The 21,256-nt window shown below is 38.0% G+C and overlaps 1 protein-coding gene across 4 annotated transcripts; it reads right to left on the minus strand.

Annotated features, from left to right (window-relative positions):
- Positions 1–3,001: 3,001 nt before the first annotated feature.
- On the minus strand, positions 3,002–21,003 carry UROS (uroporphyrinogen III synthase). 4 transcript variants are annotated; one of them, XM_035329416.1, is made up of 13 exons: positions 20,657–21,002; positions 19,052–19,053; positions 18,663–18,749; positions 16,791–16,914; positions 15,930–16,021; positions 15,100–15,183; positions 14,085–14,181; positions 12,175–12,249; positions 10,853–10,927; positions 8,172–8,255; positions 7,589–7,674; positions 5,573–5,671; positions 3,002–3,807 (listed from the first exon to the last, which is right to left on the minus strand). In XM_035329416.1, the coding sequence occupies exons 5-13, from the start codon at positions 15,990–15,992 to the stop codon at positions 3,640–3,642; spliced, it is 831 nt and encodes a 276-aa protein (XP_035185307.1). In that variant the 5' UTR covers positions 15,993–16,021; positions 16,791–16,914; positions 18,663–18,749; positions 19,052–19,053; positions 20,657–21,002; the 3' UTR covers positions 3,002–3,639. The 4 variants fall into 4 exon arrangements, 3 of the variants coding, with proteins under 3 accessions (XP_035185307.1, XP_035185306.1, XP_035185308.1); XR_004751808.1 differs by lacking the exon at positions 16,791–16,914 and adding an exon at positions 4,381–4,457 and having other exon boundaries at positions 3,678–3,807; positions 15,930–16,019; positions 20,657–21,003; XM_035329415.1 differs by lacking the exon at positions 16,791–16,914 and having other exon boundaries at positions 15,930–16,019; positions 20,657–21,001.
- Between the last annotated feature and the right edge of the window lie 253 nt (positions 21,004–21,256).

A 21,256-nucleotide genomic window follows, 5' to 3' on the forward strand; every position in this document is an offset into this window, starting at 1 on the left:
AATCTTTTTCTCTTGCCAATGAGAAGGTGAGCTCATTTTAGGTGGTAGAAGTATATGGTTTACATGTGTGCTGAGTAAATTAAGCTGCTTGTTTTGAGGCAGTGATACTTAAGGTCAGAGAAATGACTTTTTTCATAGGCAGGTTCTTTTCACCCAGAGGGGAAAAAAATAACCAGCAGTTTATGGAAACTTCCAACTAATGTGATTTTACAACCCTACCTTAGATCTGTCTTCAGAAGACAGCTGAGCTTTCTGATGCAACACAAGGTGAGAGGCTTTACATACCTGATTTCTTTTGCTTCCAGTTTTGGGTGACTGATTTGAAAGCAAGGGCAGGGTGGGGGCAGGGCTTTCGGTGTCCTTTCCTGCTTTCCACCTGGGGCCTGCCTTTATCCATCACCTCTTAACAGGGCCCTCACTTTTTGTGAGCTGAAAGCTGCAGAAAATTGAACAGCAGGTTTCTGAGACAAGATGCCTAACAGAACTGTGCTTGGAATTGGTTATCCTCAGGCAGCCTGGCAGTGGGGATGGGTAGGAGCAGTATGTTCATGACAACCTCCTCTTCAGAGCTGAGGGTAGCTAAATAAGACTGCTGAGATCAGTAGCAGTCTTGGGTGCAGAGAACAGACACTTTTCTTGGCTAGTGAATAGTGTGCTGATCGCACTGGCAGCACTAAGGGAGAAGTCCCCTGAAAGCCACTGATCAGCTCTGATTGTGCAGGCTAACTCAGCGCATGCACTGCTGCAGTTTTTACTACAAAAGTCTAAGAGGCCTATCCCAGAGAAAAGGGTAAGACCACACTGTCTTCTCTGGGTGTCCTGGGCGGGAAATATGATGAAACAGGCTTTTTCAGAGACCTTTCCTGACTGTTTTATTAGCACTGAACTACACCAATCTGGGCTCAAAGGCACTGCTTTCTCCAGTACCAGTCACCTCTCCTCCATTTTAGAGGCAGCTGCTCACAGAGATACCAGCATGTGCTTCTCTTGCAGCTCTCAGTATTTGGCACACCCCTCTAAGAGCAGACCCTCAGCATAAGCCCTGAGAATGAAGAACTCTCACTGTATGTAATTAAGCCTGGTGCTGTGATTTTGGGGGAAGCTGTGTAACCTCTTCTTGCTTTCCTGTAACAAAAGAGAACCAATACTCTAGCATATTTCTCTAAGACACAGAATACAGCACATCTGTGCTGTATTACTAATAAAATGTTAAGCCCCCCTGGTTTAAGACTCTTACAGTGGTTGAGTAAGACAGCAGGACAGTTCTTGCTGCTTAATTACACAGGCAGGCTTGCTATCACAAAGTCAACACCTGGGAGAGTGATTTGTTCCTTAGGCAGTGTTTGTCTGTAGGGAGCAGGCTCATGCCATGTCCCAGAGACAGGTTGGCAGTGGATAAAATAACTCATGGCCTATTGTAAAGGGTGTCTAGGTCTTCTAAAAAGATGAAATCCTAATCCCCAACACAGCTGGCAACTAAGCCCTGGGAATGGTTTCAGCTGTCGATGGGTTCATTGGATAAAGCCAAGAAAGGCCTAGGCCTCAGCTGACCTGGCTGGAAAGGTCACTCAGTGGCTGCAATTCTTTTCCTTTCTCTCTTTTTAATGAAATATATTAAGTGCTACAGTGAACCAAGCTATAGAGCTGGTATTTCCTGTTCACTGACAAACAATGAGTATATCTGAATCTGAAATTCAGACACTGTCAACTGAGTTGCAGCTACAGTTTGCACAGCCTCCAAATTCCTCAGCAAATGCCAGCTGTGCCTCCCTTAGACCAACCTCACCTATTGCAGATCAAGTCTTCTGAGTTTTCTGTTTGCCACAGGTCAAGAAGGAGCACACAGTCTGGTGTGGCAGATGTAAGGCAACCCACTTTCCTGTCAGAGTCCTTTGTGGTCTTTTTTTTTGTTATATTAAATGTGGTAAGTCTGTGTTACTTAGAAATGATGGGAACAGATAGTGTCTCATGGAGAGACCTGTAGAAAGGGCCTGAGCTGATAAACAAGGCAAATAATTAGATATGGCTTAGATACCAGAAGTATTTGCCACATAGTACAAGGAAACACAAGCCCATGTGAATGCTTTCTGTTTCTAGTTCTTGCTCTCTTCTCTGATTGACCCTACCTCTCCTTTTTCTTCTATCCCCAAACACTAGCTCACACAAATCTTCTCCAGCTGTCTTCTATTCCAATGCTACAGCTGTGAGCAGTACTGCAGGGGACTTGAACTGACTTCCAAATCTTCAGTCTGCTGCAGATTTATTTTTGAATGCAGAGATGAACAGTTCTGCACACTCCATGTTGTAATGACACTACCCAGCTGTATCTGAATGTTAAACAGCTTAACTTCAAATCATCCTTAAAAAAAAGTGTCAGAGAAAGTCAACAATTGCTTCTTGTTCATTCTCTTCCTTCTCTCCTCGGGGGCATGTCTGCACGGTGTCCTGCAGCTCCAGCCAGTTACCATAGCGATCCCAGGATCCTACAGGATGTTCTTTAATGAAATATTCCTCCCACTGCTCAGCATTCTCAGCATTATCTTCCAGCAATTAGTATACTTCTGAGATTCTATTTCATCTCAAGAAGCCAAACTGCTTCATAAAGCAAAGGGTTGTGTTATTGTGCCCAGTCTGACTGCTGAACCCACATATACAATTTGAAATTATTTCCGTCTATATTAACATAATTGGGTTCAGATCAACTCTTATCCTAGGTACAAAGCTTCTTACCTAATTGGAAATTCAGGTCATATGCTCAGAATTAAGCTAATAAAAACTCAGAGCAAATGAGGATTTGTTATTTTATGAACCTTAGCATTACACTAACAACATGAGCGACTTTCATGAGGATTATAATTGAGTCTATTATGATTTAAATCTATGAATTTCATAGAATTGGCTGAAGGTAACATTAATACTAAATAGGATTACTTTTTCTCCTTTCACAGATAAACAATTAAAGCATAAGCCACAACCAAACAAGACAACTCTAACACCATTATTAACAATGACAAGCCAGTTTATTTCTCTGTTAATAAATCCTCCATCTTTACAGAATCAGAAATCAAAACCTAATTTTTAAGACCCTGTACTGTAAGGATATTAAGTGTCAATAACTGACCTGCTATCAGCTCCACACAGTGCAACTTTACTCCAGGAACTGTCCAATTCTATTGAAGATCTACAATCATTTTAATATAAATATTTGAAAGCAAAACAAACAAGCTTTAAAGCAAACAAAAAAATACTTCATTGTAAGTATGATTTTCTTTTACCAAAGAAATAGATGTGCTTGTAAAACTGACTATGCACAGGAATGAAAACCTGGGGACTAGGGGAAGATACCTGAGGTAACACGCTGAACCTGAAATGTCAACATAACACACTGATGCAGATTAGCCTCTTGCAACTAGTTTTCCAGGAATGGCCACATAAAATATTTACACTGCACATGTAAATAAGATGAAGGGGAATAGCCAGAGGCTTTAAAACATGCTGGACAAATTCTAGATTTCTTAGATATTTAGATGTCAGCTGCTCTCATGAGCTGCTGGTAAGGATAGCATTGCATGTTTCCAAACAATACTTTCTTGCAGGACAACAGGTCTGCAGAATTAAAAACCTTCTACAGAGCCATACTCAGCCTGAAATATGTGCAGCGTTCCTAGACAGAACGCAGTTCTGTAGGCAAAGCACTTTTTGGATCCCAGCAGCGAGGTCTTGGGGAGTTGGACTCTCTGCAGTACAGCTTACTGGGATCCCTGCTGCTTCCATGGCTTCAGCAGTTGTTGGACCGATAGCAGCAAACTGAAACGACATTGGCTGCGGTTACAACTAGGGTAGGCGGGTATGGTACAAGCTCTTAACAGTGACTTCGGTACGCATCCTGCTTTATTTGCTGGCCTTGTCAGTATATCAGCTTGCGTGTCTGAGCTTACTCAACTAGCCATTCAGGTTGAAGATTCTCAGTACAAAAAACTACCTACAAGTTGAGCTACTTAGAAATTACTTAGGATAGATCATTTCTTCCACCATTAGAAGCATTTAAAGTTGGTCTTTCAAAAAACAGGAAAGATGAGAGGAATTTTAATATGCTTAAGCCTGTAATTGCTGACTCAAGCAAGAGCTAATCACACCTTGACCAGGAGATAAAGCCTCTACCCAGGGGAGACTGGTCAAGTTATTGGGAAAATAAAAAATCTAGGTCAAAAACTCCTCTTTTTTAAAGGGTTCTCAGCTGCATAAGATAGCGTGTCAATAAGAAAGCAGAACAAGTAGAGGTTACAAGGAATACAGTGTGAACAGCTCCATGGGTGCAATGATAGCCCATCTCTGGTTAGGCTGAACACACGTAACAAGGACAATCACATTACAAGCTACCTTGTACCGCTGAAGACAGAAGTATTATGAGCTTCCTTGAGAGACAGCCACTGGCCTTACTTCCCCCACACTGAAATCAGGCTGCTTTTCTACCAACAAACATGTAAGGTAGATGATCAGTAAGTGCCAGTACCAGCTTCAGCAAGTCACTTGTTTCTTTTTACTGGAATTTATTGGAACAAACTAGCATTCTTATCCGCTATCACAATTACATATTTTCATACGTAAATAGAAAGTTCAGAAATCCTGTACACTAAGATGTTTTTCTTCTTCTTTATGTTGTTGCAATGAGAAGCATGGTTATATATTCCTAACTCTAAAGGACATTAGAACTGGAATTATTTATTTTGCATCTCTAATTGCTATTATGAAAGTCTCTTAATTACAGAATGCTTTGTTTCCTTTTTTCCTAGAATTTCTGTACTAATTCCTAGGATCACTAAGAAGTGTCAAATAATACTGATGCAAACTCCTCTCCTTTGAGCCTAAAGCAGTTCCTAATTCAAGAATACATGCTTCTGACTCTTTTAACTAGCAAAAACATTAGCTTTTTCCTCTCATTTTATGCAATACTGTGACAGAACTCACACAGATTTATTGTCTTAAAAATGTAAGTTAGAAAACAAATTTTCCAATTTCAATTTCTCAGGGTATTGCTTTGTTAGACTTAATTGACAATTGTTTTTGAAGTGAATTATTCTGTGAGTTTTCAGATCATTACTTCACATTTAACACATCTGATCACTTTCAAGAAATAAAGCATTCATAACACAATTCTCTCTGACCTGCTCTCAAAGTTTAATATTCTTATGTCATTATATTCCATGTGCTTATTTTATGATGGCTGGTTTTGTATTGTGAGCAAGCAGAGCGCTGTCCTCTGCACTCAACCCAAAACAGAATTTTCAAACAATTTCCAAATTTTGTGTTCTGCAGTCTTCACCTAGATAAACTGCTGCTTCTTTACAGACACTTTGCACTCTTAACCTCTGTTTAGCTTGCATAGATTGCTAGAGACTACACTTAGAGTCCTACCCCTTCCAGACTTCTTATTTTTCACTTTTTCAGGTCTAAGGCACTCTTGGTAGAAAATAGAAGTTTGTAAAGGGTGTAACAGCTTCCCTCTCCTTCAGTCTCCCAACCTAAGCTTACACCCTATCATACTTCACCACTATTTGAAAAGAAAAAGTACCTTCACATGGTTGATAAAATCCCCACATAGCTTCTGAATGTGCTGGAGGCAAAACTTGACACCAGACGGACTGAAGAACACAACACTTGCTGGGATTCCCTGAGTAAAATTAACCACAGGTTGGCACAGATTTCTCACATTTGCAGCATATCATCAGTACACTTTCATGCAAGCCTCTCTAACCGTCTCTACATGGACATGATTTTTGTTGATGAGAAACAGATGTTAAACCAACAAAGAGGGTTTCCTGTGGTGCAGATAGTCAGCTGAAATCCAGGTGCGACTTTAATTGAATACTTTGTCACACAAACTGGTGATAAAAGTACGGATTTTTTTCTGCAGCCATACTCATTTTCCTGGTTAGAAAAATAAACTTGACAATTTATTTCCCTAAATCCTTTCTCAGTCTCAGTTCTGGACATTTTCCCTGCTTCCCAGCTCATGTTGCTTATCCTAGGCTCTTCCCACCCAGAGATGCTGTGACAAAGATGAGGTGCTGGCTTAAAACTGCACACCACTGGGAAGGCTTCCTCTCCCCGAACAAGGCTGCCCTAAGATAGCAGCAGAAACATGCTGTAGCCAAAAGAAAATTCTGCAAAATTCTGTCTGGCGTGAAGGTCCCAAGCTCCCAGCCTGCAGACCCAAAGCACATGCCTTCTTTATCATGATTTTCTGTTTGGCTAGAAGGATGTGCTCGCTCTACATCTGCTGTTATTTTACGGTGCATGACTTGGAAGCTCACAGAAAAGAGAATGAGAGTTTACCACAGTGCTGTTCATTGTCTCACAAAGCACTAAACACTTGTCATATTGTATCAGCTATCCAGGCACTACATAACCACAATATCATCACTTAACCAAAAAGCTCATGAGAAACACATTTTAATAGCTTCACACTGAAACTAACATACTAATTGCAGCAAGTAAGGAGTTCCATAAAAAGAGCTCAGGAAGCTACAGGATATGTATTTACTACTGACTCACTTTTATAACTGGTATAAACTACGTTCCATGGGGATTAGAATTGTAATATCCACCTAGGAATAGCAGGATATTGCAATGTATCAGCTAGACAGCCCATGCCTTAGCCTTTTGGGACCTCTTGAAAAAAAGACTTCAAAAATCAATATGTAATTTAATAAGACATCAATGCACAGATTTTAAAGAGAGGTGCAACATGCTCAGGCAGGCCAAATTTCTCCACGAAGGAAAGGCTGCATTTGGAAGGAAATTAATCCTAGATATAACGTAGACTCTTACAAATGGAAAATTCAGAAAGCCAATCTGGGCAAAATAAAGTCAATTATTACTAGCTTCAAATCATTTACTATGTAATCATCCTGGCTTAGTGACATTTGACAGTTCTCAAAGGAGAAAAATAATGAAAACGCTATCAAATTAACTCAGTATGTTTGTCAACAGCATGTCACTTGGAATTCTAACACTTAATTAGATCCATATTAGTAAACTGGATAATCAGAGAAGGAACCTGGCTTTATATTATGAATCAAAAAGCAGTAGTAGTTTTCTGCCCTACAAAGTTTTAAAGCTGTCTAGAAATATTAGTGACAATAATAATTTTAAAAAATCCTGTTCAAAAACTTCACTAAATGTTATTTCTGACATGGTATTATCTAAAAAGCAGTCATCCAGCTCAAAGGATGAAAGTGAATGTGTCATTTTTTATGCCATTACTTCTCAGTGATTCTGAAATTTACTTATCTTCTGGAAATTAGACAAGGTGTGAAAGGTTTTGTTTTCTTCTTCCCTCAGAGGCACTGTGTGCTTTAGACTTTTATAATTGCTGGAACAAGTAACTGAGGGACTTAACTCTCTGCCTGTAGCATTTGCCAAAGACTTTTCTTGGTAGTCAGCAGGGTAAGAAGAAAAGAAGCCTATGTAGGAAATTCACGCATCACCAGAATTGTTGCTTGCAGACACATGATAAAAATGAAAATATTTTGCTATGTTTTATCACAGACCTCAAAAATTCTCAAGTTACATCAGCATCCAATACCTGTTGTGAGAAATAACTGCTCAATGATCCCTGGAGACTGGTGTGTTGGGTTGTTTGATATACAGTAAGGCTTTCCAGAGGTATGCCTGGAATCAGAACAGACATTCATAACTAAACAGTATTTCATTAATTTCTGCGATTTCAGTAAGACACTCTTAACATACCCATTGCACTTAAATTTCAGGCTAAGAAGATTAAAAAGATACAGAAAAATTTATGTGAAGGATTCCTGGATTATTTCTGCTATCAATTATGCAAGAAACAATAAAGCTTTAGTAACCAGAGGACCTTGATGAATGTTAGGAAAAACTGGCAAGTCTTGCAACATTTCTGTGAATAAGTTTTCCTCCTTCTCACAGATGAGAAGGAAGGTGATGAACTAAGGCAAAGAACCTTGCTCAAGCCATACTACAACTCAGTCCAAGCACTGTGGACAGCGCTCCAACCTCACAGTTTTTACTCCCATCCTCTATACAACATAATAGAAAGCTTAATTTTTACTTATTCAATTTTGGTTCAAAATCTTTAGATACAAATACTCCCATAGCTGACTAGTTTAATGAGCATTTATTGGATGTTAAACCTTTTTCTTTAAGTGCTGTAGGAAGTACTTCTCTTTTCAGGGCTCCACACGGAAAAAGAAGGCATGATGGATTAGATTTCTCTCCTGGAAATACAAAAATAAAAACATTTAATTAACTAACATTTTTAATAGAGAATAAACATAAGACTTAATACATTTTAAAGGTATCAAATGTTGAACACTGCTGCAAATGCTGCATGCTCCATCACAGACACAGCCCTAAAATGGCTGAAAACATTTACAGTGCAACTGCATCCACAGTTCAGAGGATAGAGCTACTTAGCATGTAAATTAAAAAATATTCCACAACTATAATATGAATACATTGTCTAAAAAGATCTTGTGAAAGATAAAGTGCATTTCTATTCCCCTTGAAAGTCTACAAAGAAAAACAAGTACTGCACAATTCATCTCCTCTCCCTCAGAGAGGCAATCTTCCCCAATTCTTGTATCTAAAACTTCAGTCCCACTTTGTACATGACAGCACTCTCCCTATAAAAGAATACTCAGGCAGTCAAAGAAGAGGACTTTGCTGAAAAGTTTCAGTAAATCTGAAAGTCTATTTTCTTACTTCCCCAAGGAAAAATGGTTCTACTTCCAAAGCAAGAGTGGAAGCGGGTATCCTCATGTCCTCTTATCCTTTACTTCTTCAGATTAGAAGATTATTGCTGCACTGCCTACACATGAAAGCCCCCTGGTTATTTTGGGAGCAGGACTTTTCTGGTCCTGTTTATAACTTATCTCTTGTAGAGTATGACACACCTGGGACACAGTTTCCATAGGGCTTCTATGTTTCTAATAAATTAGAGGAGAAAAATTCTGCTCAAAAAAAAAATCCTACCAATGTTACTCACATGTGTCTCTTGGGTTACACCTCTATTCCTGCAGCCATCCTAACTCTGTGCACCCTGAGTGCACTCACAGGAAGGGGAAAACACAGTGATGGGGAATGCCAACAGCAGGCTTGGGAAGAATGAGATAGCACTGTCTGAGATTCTAGGTAACGTGGTGATTTTAGGGCTCTCAAATGAGTTAATTTTGGAAAGTTTTCAGTACTATATTTTATTAGATAAAAATGATTAAGTGTGAGACTTTCTGAACATTACTACAGCCTTAGCTTTTAAGCACTATAACAAACACCGTTATCTTACTTCGGTTTTTACACAACAGCATTTTAGGGCTGTTAAAGTCCTAAAATCCCTAGTAAAACTAGATGCCCATACAGTGATTGTTTTAAGTGTACTGACCGTTCAATGCTTAAAATACATTGTTTAAAATGTTCTGTGAAAGAGCAGTTCTGATGAGAAATAAGTGAAACTAGAGAAATCGTTTTCTTTAACGTAAACTGAAACTCATCAGTAATCCTTTACCTTTAAAGGAAAATAGAAGCTCTGATGGTTTTGGGTAGGAATTAAAACAGCAGACTTCCTTTGCAGAGCTTGTCTTTTCTCCAAATAATAGAATTACAGAGATAATTTAGAGGTGAGATTGTATACAGCTGCACACAGCTGTGCCATCATCTCTCAAAATAGATGCGGGTTCCTCATCACATTAAGAAAAACTAGTGTCTTTTCAAGACAAGTAGTTTCCTTAAACCTGGCTATTTAGTTAAGTAAACTCCTTTATTTCACTTAAGTTGAAGTTGGTACCAAAGCACAGCAAATAGCAAAGAAATATCATTGCTGCAGATTTTATTTTTATTCTGACAATAAATTTTAATGATAAAAGATGTTAAGTTACTCTTTTCATTTACCTATGTTAAAACAAATAAAAGAATAAAGAAAAATGAATACAAAATACAGAACTTGATATAATTTAAGCTGTGCTTCAGAGGTTCTTATAAACTACTTTGTGTATTTTTTTCTGTAAGCCACTTCTATAAATTGTGAGGGTATAAATATGCACCATCCAATAAATCTCCAAGCACGATTGTATCTATCAACAACAAGCAGTCTCCAATGATTGAAAAAATCAATGGTTGGTTATTAAAACTGAAGGGTATTCAAAGGCAGTCATTTTTGTAAGGATAATCAAAATGCTAAAGCAGTGTGTTAATTTCTATAGTTGGCTGGTGTTCTTGTAAGAAACTGCCCTCTGCTCAAGATATTCTATGTGAAAGGCTGTAAACCTTTGCTTTCCCACCAGTGGCTGTCAGAAGCTGCTGCTTCTTCACAACCACTCTAGAACCCCTCTCCTTCGGTGCTGAAAAATAGCTCTCTGAAACTGCGTGTTCATTCTGAGGAAAGGAGTTCCCTTTGTCTACTTTGAATTATGGCTCGGTGAAAAGTGCCCAGCATCAGCTGGTTTGAAGCAAAGAGTCAGGTCATTCAAAGTTCACAGAGAATCAGCACACCTACAGTCAGAATCATTTAAATCATGATTAAGCAGCAACTGCAAATCATTACAGCTCTGACCATTAATTAAAAAAGCACTTTGTCTACTGGGTCTTATAGTATTCAATTACAGAGTCCAAGATTTCATGTAAATTAGTATTTCTTAATAAGGGTTTCAAAATATTGTCTTTTAGAGATAACACTAGTATTCCCCAGATGCTGAATTCAAGGACTCTACCTATGATGAATTATGTAGTATATACTTCCCTGTTTCAAGATCCACCTGACTTTATATGTAATGAACTATGCACATGAGCTTAATTTAAGTTGAAGACTTTAGATACTTACTCAAACAAATATATTCAGCTAATTTTTCAGCATTTCCAGTCTTTTCTCCTTGTGGGGAAAGGCCAATTTCTTCCACTATAACCAAAAGCAGCAAAACAACAGTAACAGAATTCAATAAGAGCAATTCAGACTTACAGTCACAGAAACATGCAGCTTGAGAAGGGAGACCCAATTTGATCTAGAAACAAATACTTCTTTGAAAGCAAAAAATCTGAGCATTTGAACATGTAACATGCTATGAAGGATGCAATTTTGGCTCTAGAGACACATACACGAAGAGTACAAAATAAGAATTCTGGGGACAGCTAGTCTGTTTTTGAGAGTTTAACTCTCACACCTGAAGTGGTGAAGCAGAAAACTCTGCCTGACCCTGCTGAATGGGCTGCAATTCCTGACATGGTTTGGTTGCAGCTCGCTTCCCAGTGAGACTATTGCTGTTGTTGGTAACAAAGGCAGAAATCCCATTGGAAAATCTCAGAGTTTAACACTACTGTTATTTAAGCAAGTTAATAGGCATAATATGAATCCCTGACAAGTTAACTAATTTGGGTTAGACTCAATTGATTCATGATGGTTGCTAGGAGTCACCATTATATGATCCAGCATTGTTAGCAGCCTGCCTGCAAAAACTCTTCTTATAAGGGTAGCCAGTACTTACCAAATTATTTTTGGACTAGAGGCAGAAAAACCATGACAGAGTTCTCCAATGTTAGTTTTTTTTGGTAATGTTTCATGCCTCGTTCAACGGGAAGATAAAGCTTCTATGCAATTTTACAACAAGAAAGTCTCACACAAACTAAAACCTACACTGAATTTTTATTTGTGCACATCAAATTTATATTGCATCAGATTAAAACCAGTGTGAAGACAAATAAAGCAGCTGGCCCGATGAAGTCAACGGATTGCATACTGGTGACTTCTGTTTGGCAAATACCTGACAGACACAGAAGGCAAAAGATGGGCCAGTGCATCAAGTTTCCTACCATCTCACACAATTATGCTGTAATTCCTGCCATCTAATTTTGTTTCCAAAAAGAATAAAAAAAATAATCTGGGAATTAAGAACAGTGAGAGGTGTGGGGTTTTTTTTGACCAAATTTTTGAAGTAGTTAACATCACATTACAACAAAGGTACTTGAAGACCAGATGGTGATCTGTACGTCCTTACTTCAGATAGTTGTAGACACGTTATCTGTTTTCAAAAATAACCATTTATAAATCTTACCTATATTTTTTCTGAGCACCCTTGAACAGCTGCCAATACTCCAAAAATTGTACTTACAAGACAAATTTAAGACTTCTTCATTCAACTTCCAGCTTACCTAGAGAAGCTGTAGCTTTCCCTACCACGTACGCTGGTTTGGTATTCCATCTTTGTCTAAGAGATTTTGACCAGGCTGTAAAACATTAAGTTTAAGCACATGGCGACAAAATATGAATGCTAAATGTGTATTTGGACTTCAGATAAAATCAACAAGTACAGCAAAATACTAATACATCACTATGTGTTTCAGCAATCTGGGGAAGTATAAAAATGGATTTTTAATGTATTCTTTTCATTGCGCAAATAGCAGTCAAAAACATGTTGTTAAAAGCTCAATTTGAGTAAATAGCGCTTATCTGCTTATGTAAAATAGCATTTTTAATGTGTTTCACCTTACGTCAGATCATATGCAACTTGCAATGTTTATTTATATTTTGTATTAAGACTTTTTAAAACAAAGCTTCTGAGAAAGAACAGCAGACAGAGTGAGATTTCAACATACCAACTGATGAATTTCAACCTAAACATTATAACTATCAAATACAGATGGAGATTTAAAATTGAAGGGTTAGACAAAGAACTAATCTTCTATAACACCAAAAAGGGTAAAAATCTATATGTATTCACTACATACTCTATAAAGTAACTCTTATTCTTACATGGGGGAAATGTAGAATCTGATTGTATGTTAAACATACACCAAAAGATATTAGGTCTAAAATAAAGTGTACCAGAGACCAAAATTACTAGAAAATGCTTTTCTTCCTTCAGGTGTTAATCAATTCTTGGATCCAGGTACCTTAACCCTATACCAGAAATCCAAATGGATCAAAGTCTTATTATCATGTCTAAAAACCATACAGCACAGGACAGTTCTTTTGTTGCATTCTTGGGAAAGAAGAAAATATAAACAGAAGCTACAACAACAATAAAAAAAAATAATCAGAAAAAAAAATAGAAAGGATTGATTAGCTTTAATAGGAACCCAAATAGGAACTGAAGACTCATTTCTTTAAAGTATATACTTCAGCAACTTCCAACAGTCCTAACCAGGATTAGGAGATTGCGTCTGTATAAGAGACATCATATTTTTAAATATTAATATTTAATATTTTAATATATTTAAAAAATAAAATTATAGCCCCCAAAATATTAAAATATAGCCCTCTGCTGTTGAAAATGCTAATGGGACCTGTATCAGTGTATTTACCACTTATTCAAGAGGTTAACCTCATTCACTGTACATTGATTACTATAACTGCAGCCCAAATATGGAGCAGATAAAGTCACAAAATGTATGCATACATAAATATCCACAGGAACTCAATGCTGGAAGTTAGCACTTCTCAAAAGAATTCAGAAGAGTTTACAAAGATTTGATAGCTTATTGGTATGCCAATTTGTATTTAGCACTCTGCAGGATTCTTCCTCACAACCGATCCGTTGGTTTCTACATACTACCATTTCTTTATTGCTTTTTAGCTAATGTTTAATTCAACTTAGAAATTTTACATGCAAGATAGAAATAGGTTTTTCTGTAAGATCTCAAATGAATTACACAAGTAGCAGCAGCGGTCAGTTTCTGTAACAAGCACCTCCCTTAAAGGGGGGATAGCATGTAGTAAGCAAAACCTGGCACTGCAGCAAAACACTGCTTATCCATGAGTCTGTTTATAACTCTTTGTAGCTTCAACAAACCACAACAGATTGAGGAAAAAGCCCAAGCTAATTAGTAATTTACACCAAAAGCTTTATCCTTTCATTTCTAACAGCAGTGTAAGTGCAGAAAACCCGACATTCAATCCCTTAAAAGCTCCATTTAGCATGAGGCCTTTATGATGTCAAAAGAGCTATAGGATATTTTTTTTCGAAAGGAATACTCCAAACAGCTTCTGATGGGTGAAATAGAGTGAAAAACTTCACACAATGCTGAAACAGAAAGAACAAGGAATATAAATAAGCACTTACCTTCATTTTTACTATTCTCTTTCAAACATATCTTGATGGCTTCTAATGCTCTTGGACTAGTGAAAACTAGGCCCCCGTAAGAGTCTGGATGAGAGAGCTATTCATAAAGAGCAGATTTAAGAAGTAAAAATGAGTAAATACATTTAAAAGAGATAAATTGATAAATTCTTTATAATCTTGTTAACAAAGCAGCTTCAATAAATACCTGAAACAGGCAAGTATTACTACTGGTAGCCAGGATATTTACAAGATAAACATATACAAACTTTGAGTATTTCCTGTGTGATATTAACACTGAAAATCAGTAGGAACAGATAAGGTTCCCTGTCACCGAAGTCAGCTTCGGGATAGGTGAACAACATAGGAAGGATTCCAAATTCACACAGGAAGAGTCAGCTATTTTCCCAAGCAGTAACGCTGTGGTACTGCCCAGCCAGCTCCTTGTTTCTTGCCCTCTGCCCACTCAAAAAACAGTTAAGGTCACCAACATGCTCTCAAAGATCAGTACAAAAAGGTGTTCTTGGGTCACTTGTACATGCATACTGTGATACATTCAAACACCTAACAGAGCTAAATGCTGGTGGAGATCGTCATTAAATGTAACCTCTCTCAGAAAACCTTTTCAACATATGAAATTGAAATAACTTTGAGAGTGCAAACAGCAATTATGAAATTTGATTCCATGCACGTCAGAGATGCGGTACACAACTGCAGCACAATGTAAGGGTGAACCTCAGGTAAGCTTTAGTTGTCACAGATCTTTTTCATTGTGACAAAATGCTACACCACCTGTGAAAATCTATCCCTTACTATTCTAACTTAATTCTTTAACAAATATTGACTACATGCTTGTTCTTGGGTACAATACTGTATTGTATTACAAACATCTGTTTGTAGAAAAACAAAGAGGTACTAAAAAGGCAACAGTATTATTAAATCAATAAGATACTGCACCTTGGCAATTATGGCCTAAACTCTGTTGAAAATAAGACAACCCAAATAACTCAAAACTTACCTTTTCAAATAAGCTTTCAAGAGAGACAAATTCAAATGACAAAACTGGAATCAAAGTTGCTTCAAGTCCATATAATCCTAATTCCTATGGAAAAAGGATGTACAGTTCTGGAAGTAAGTTTCCACATTTTAAATATTTGTTTCAAAAAATTGACTAGGTCAGCACAAGTATTTTTTCCTAAACTAAAATACAACGGTATCTGATTTGTTTTTATTAGTGAATCTACACTGGTAGATTATTCAGTATTACAGCATGATTCCGAACAAACAGCTGTGAAACTGAGGTCTCCCTCTGTGCAGTTACAGTAGGAATCAGCCCAAAGCCCTGAACTCCCTAAGTGACAAATAATCAACTATCCCTGCCAATATTCTTTAACATCTCTGTAATTCCTTGAAGTCCATAGAACTGCTTTCACAAGCAAATACTACTCCCATCAGTGAAGTCTACAGAAGAAAGGGGGACAGCAACATGCAGCCTCCTTTGCCCATTACATTTCTGGTTGAGAACACCAAATTATTCTGTCATCACAGAACTATCACATCAACATAACCAATATTAATTTAAATGAAATTGTCTTAGTATCAATATTGTCTAAGAATTTTAATGCTGAATTCACTGCAAACGTTTCAGTTATTGGGAATCTGTAACAGCCAATTTTCTAGCATATATTTTTTCTTAGAAGATACTGTAATTTCAGACATGCGCTCCTAACTTTGCTTAAGCAGCTTTCTTACTTGAAACAATTAGATTCATTTATCTTAACGAACTGAATGATAGTATTATATAATAGTGAAGTGACACAACTGCCTACTTTTATTAAGTTTACTCACTTTAATATACGGATCTGGTCCTGAATCTTTGTCTTTGGGGTCCTTCAGTAACAGAACCTTCATTGTTTACCAAATAGTTGCAAAAGAACTCTGAAATACAATAAAAAAAATCTAAATTAGATCTAGAGGTCTTTTTACTGAATAGCAACTTTAATAGCTCAGCTTCAGAAGAAACTGGGCTGCTAACGGTTGCACTGCTGTCTATACAATGAGTAAGCAGTTAAGGTACAGTCTCCGGGAATGAATATCCACCCTGATAAGACCAGAAAATAACATGCTGGCTTTAGATAACACTGCTTAAGGGAGAAACCACAATGCAAGTCATCAAGGAAAATGAATTTTGAAAGAAAAATATTTTGTAAAGGAAAAAACTATCCTTACAATAGTCACATTCAGCAAATATGCTCCTATCTGAAACATTATCCTGTTCTATTCTATCCTTTTCTGTGCCAGTTTCAATCCAATGCTCCTCGTAGTAAGTTTGCATGTTCAAGTGATATAACTGGATGCATTTGGTCTCACCCTTTTCATGGGGGCAAGCATGTGCAGGACAGCATTTCAATTTTTGTTAAATGCAAACAGGTATATACATTTACATATCTAAATATAACATATAATATTCATGTGCATTTTTGGATATATCTGTAGTAAACAAGGCAAGACTGAAAAGATATATTCTGCCATTCAAATGGAAGATAGGAAAAATGCAAGAAAGTTCTCAGTTCCTTAAATTTGACTCTGGTGCTGAATTCGGTGGTGGTTTACAACCCTTAAGCAAATCCAACAAGCATCAAAGTAAACAAATGGACTAATAAACAAACAAATCTATTCTCTAATTGCACATTTACCTTACTTATGTGTTATGTTCCTGCTAATTCTCTTTAAAAAGAACAAATAGAAATATTCAGATGTATAGAACATCTTAAATTTCATTCATGTGCATAAAATGCATTGAAATCCTCAGAACTTCAAAGAGCAAAAAGACCTTTTTCTTTGAAAGAATATTTAAACACTTTTCTCTGAAAAGGCAGCTTAAAATAAAAGTAAACAGATTGGGTGCAAGTAACAAGCCTGGCATCACACATTCCTCTGCAGCCAGAAGCACTGCAAAATGCAGGTGGTGAAAGGGCACGCAAAGCAAACCACCTCCAGCAACTGACCGCCTCCAACTACCTGACTGTCATAGTACAGTCATTTTGTGGATTTTAAATTTCCTTTTCTTTTACCTAGGTTAATGGGGTTTCATAATTGAAGTGTTTAATTCCATGCATCTTACTATCAGACATAGAAGTGCCCATTTCTACAAGACTTCCAGTACTCAAAATTGTCCTGATGGGAACCATTTGGGCTTTGCAGTTCTGAAATACCCAGTGAAGTCAGTGGCAACAATTAGAAATACACACAGAAAAAGCACAGAAAAAGAAACTAGGACTTTGCTGGGGGGGGGGGTCATATTCTTAAAAAGTACAATTCTCACTGATTTCAACCTATAGCAAATGATCCCAGTAGACCCCATGGCTTTCAAGATTTAGATTCCCAAATACTTCAGAGTATCCAATTGCTACTAAGCCTAACTAAGTAGCCCTAAGTGACTTTTGTCAGTCACTAAGATTGTAACAGCTTGTAATTCAAAAACATTGTTGTAAACAGAGTTTGCAGGCAGGTTTTTTTTATAGCCCTGATTGTTGTGATACTGAAGTATCACAACTCCAGCTGCAGTGCTTAGGCTCTAAGCACCACACACCTCCAAGTACCCTTACGGTCTAAGAGCACCATGGAATCATTCAATTTCCACACTCAATTTTCATTCCAACCCAACCTTCCTATTTCCAAAATATATATTGCTAAATATTTAGTGTTTAACAACATTATGAAGTCAAAATGTAAACATACAGAAAGAAAGAAAAATCCTTCCAAAGTGTACAACATAAGGTAAGTCTTTCAGGAAGAATGACTTCCAAAGGTATTGTAATAAAAACCCCAGATGACATAAGAGTCTATTCAGGTACACCTGGGGAAAGCAGAGCTCTAATTATTTCTTAAGGCAGATGAGAAGTTAATTCATTTCTAACTATGCCTTATTATCGATTTCTTATTATTCATTACTTGCCCCAGTAAACATCCACACTTAACAAGGTGAGTTACAATAATCAAATTATTTTAGATCCTAGATGGAAAACATATCCTGAAACCAAAGAAGAATTACAAAATATCATGAACTACTACTGCAAGGTGCAATTACCTAGCTGTCCCCTCTACAAAAGAATCATACACCTACTGCCTTTTGGACTCAGCCATCTGGCTTACATTTAAAAAGAGCAGGACTGCACAGCCACTAGAAGGCTGCTAGAAGCCACTGGCTTATATTCAATTCTGCCAGAAGGCAGGCAGCTTGCTTAATGACTTCAAAAAGGGGCTGCAAGCGCCCAACAGAAGACTGAATTAGAGCTAGGGAATCCGTAAGTTTGTACAGTCATGAATAACATTTGCTCTGATCGGCAAGTACCCCCTGAGAGCTTCTGGTATTACTGCTGAAAAATGAGTGTCCTTTTCAGCAGCCACAAACCTCTCAGGCCATTCTGTTCTTCTTGCCCAAGCAGTTCAGACAGGTTGACACAGATTTGGTAGCAAGTGTGACCACACAAAAAAAAACAGTGGAACACACCTATTTCCAAAAGCAGGGTTGGCACACCCAACACGAAGGCCGCAACCCACCCAAGCCCACTTTCTTACCAGCTGTGCCCCAACACCGCTCACATCGCTGTGAATCCAGGTAAAATGACGTCTGAACAGGCAGGCAGGAGAGAAGGCTGACCAGATCTCACAGAGGGACAAACGCACCTGGACAGTTTCAAACCAAAATATGTCAATATACATTTCTAGGGTGAAGTTAAAACTCCCCTACGGAGCATCACAAACTGGATGATTTTATGGGGAGAAAAATAACATGCAAGGTTTTATGAATTGCTGAAAATATATTTTAGATATCTTCTATTTTAATACATAGATTTAATATATTATATTTAATCAAGAGAAGAATGCATAAGCTTCTAAACAACCATAAAAAGTTTCTACTTAGAGCAACACATGGACTTTACAGAGTCCAAGGGTTCCCAGTTTACATCTGGAAATGAGAATGTGTATGAATAACCTTAGTAAGTTTTACACTGCCAAGTTTGTAGGGTGATGCTGGCCTCCCACTTTTGGCTCAGGAAACAAGCACATTGTTTGCTTGCGTGCCAATAACATCCCTGCAATGATTGCTTTTCAAATGTTAAGAAAATACCATTTAAAACCCATTAGGCTTGCAAACAGCTAATAAAAGGACAACAGATTTTCTGTCTTGAGCAAATACACACACAAAGATGAAGAAAAACTTGTATTAGCCAGTCTGAGGTTTGGGAACCATTGAGGTAGCTCTGATAAACCACGGGAGTGATCAGAACTTGAGGCATTTCTTTGCGATTGAAGGCTCAAACTAGTTTGGTGCTATTTCTCTTCGTCCATATTACTTAATTTGGAAAAAGGATAATTTTGGGTCACATCGTGCATTCAGAGCACTGTTGATGCTTACAGACATCACTGAAATGCTTCCCATTCATGACATTGAACAGTAAAATTCAACATCACTGTGCCTTCAGTTAAAATACAGAGCTGATTATTAGCTGTGTATCTCCAGCTCCCTTAAAAAAGTATTCTCTCCTATTAGAACAGCTTTGCCTTTTTTTAAATATAAAATGGTGTCTACAAAGTAGAACTCTGGAGGGCATTTTCATTTGAAAAGCTCTCCCCAAACTAATTGTGAACTAGCTTTAGGTCAGAGGACAGCCTATAAAAATAAATAAATGGGTCCTTTTGTTTCTGCTTCTAGGTGATACCCGGCGCTGCAAAGTGTCTTGAACTCTCTAACCCTACTTTGATTGTAAGAAACTGTACGGGCCACACAATAAGGTTTGATTGCCAAGTGTAAAAGGAATTGTCTGTTCCATCATAAACTTAAACGGAGATGAATTTGGAGACACCCTTGACATGTAAATAATAAAAAAAAAAAACTCTGAAAAACCTTGGGCTAGGACTTTTGATACTATGTATTTATTACCAATATTCTTTTACAGAAATTATATGGGTTTAATAATCAGAGAAGGAAAAGGATTACTTGTAAGGCTACCGTGAATTATATTTCCAAAATCTTCCAAATCATAGTCAATGTAATATACACATGCCATTAAATGCAAACAAAGCATAAAGTTTTTTTGAGAATAATTTCTGCTATTTAGGTATCTGTATCACAAAACTCACCCACAAAACTTGTTCCCTGACATGCCAGACCAGTGGAGCTGCCAGCTCCACTCAGACCTTCCCACCACAACATGGATTTTTAGCAGGAGCAATGTTCATAATTACTGCGATTCTTGACTGGTATACTTTCAAAAAAAGAATGGAAAACTGTGCAGATAAATATTGCATGCAGCCCCGCTGAGGCAGTTGTACTGTAGCAGTTAAGGGTGTTGCCAATATATCTTTTCCCACACTGAATTCTCTCCCTATGGATCAGTTTTTATATTTTGGCAGTGCTCCAGAGCAAATACAGCTCTCAACACCCCCACCACACCAAAACACCAACCACCAAACAACCAGGAGTGCCCACCATGGACATGCCTGACACCTCAAAGGGACACGCAAATTCTGACCTGTCCAGATTTGTACGTACAAAGCCAAAATTATACCTCAGGCCTTGTGCTTCTGGTTGGCAGCAGCCCCGTCCTGTTCAGGTGGCTTCATCAGCACCCATCCTTCTCCACGAGCTGTACCCAAAGTCCTCTGTGGAACATGAGCTGCATGAATGAGGTTCAAAAGTTAATGGTCACTTTTATATGTTTAGTGCCAAGGGGTTTTCAATGCATTTTCAATTTTTTATTACTGTTTAGTAAGACCGTATTTCCATTGTGTTTACACTTCAGTTTATTATCTTTTCTGTTCATTTAGCAGGCATTACCTCTAACTAGTCAAGGAATTACCCTTTTTTAAGCAAGCAGGAAGCACTCGGTTCCTCCGATTCTGGGGTCAGACATTTCTTTTGACTAACACCACAGACACCACGGCCTGGCTTCTGTCCCAAGACCCCTTCCCACACACCATGCCCCTGCCAGGAGCCGCAGGAGCAGGCCAAGCGGGGAGGGGACACGAGGACACATTTACGGGACAACATCGGGTGCCTCAGCAGAGCTCGGGCTCGTTCTGAGCACACCCCCAGGGCTTCCAGGAGCCCTCCCCTGGGCACGCACGGCCTCAGCGGCACGAGGGGAGCACTCCGTGGGGGAGCCCCA

This window comes from Oxyura jamaicensis, chromosome 6 (genome assembly GCF_011077185.1).
Source record: "Oxyura jamaicensis isolate SHBP4307 breed ruddy duck chromosome 6, BPBGC_Ojam_1.0, whole genome shotgun sequence".
Lineage (NCBI taxonomy): Eukaryota > Metazoa > Chordata > Aves > Anseriformes > Anatidae > Oxyura > Oxyura jamaicensis.

Coding starts and splice junctions, on each gene's coding strand:
- UROS (XM_035329416.1), bottom strand. CDS start 15,992: ATGAAGGTTCTGTTACTGAAGGACCCCAAAGACAAAGATTCAGGACCA. Junction 15,184..15,929: donor GACCAGATCCGTATATTAAA/GTGAGTAAACTT, acceptor CTTTTTCCATAG/GAATTAGGATTATATGGACT. Junction 5,672..7,588: donor GCAGTTATTTCTCACAACAG/GTATTGGATGCT, acceptor AATTTTACTCAG/GGAATCCCAGCAAGTGTTGT.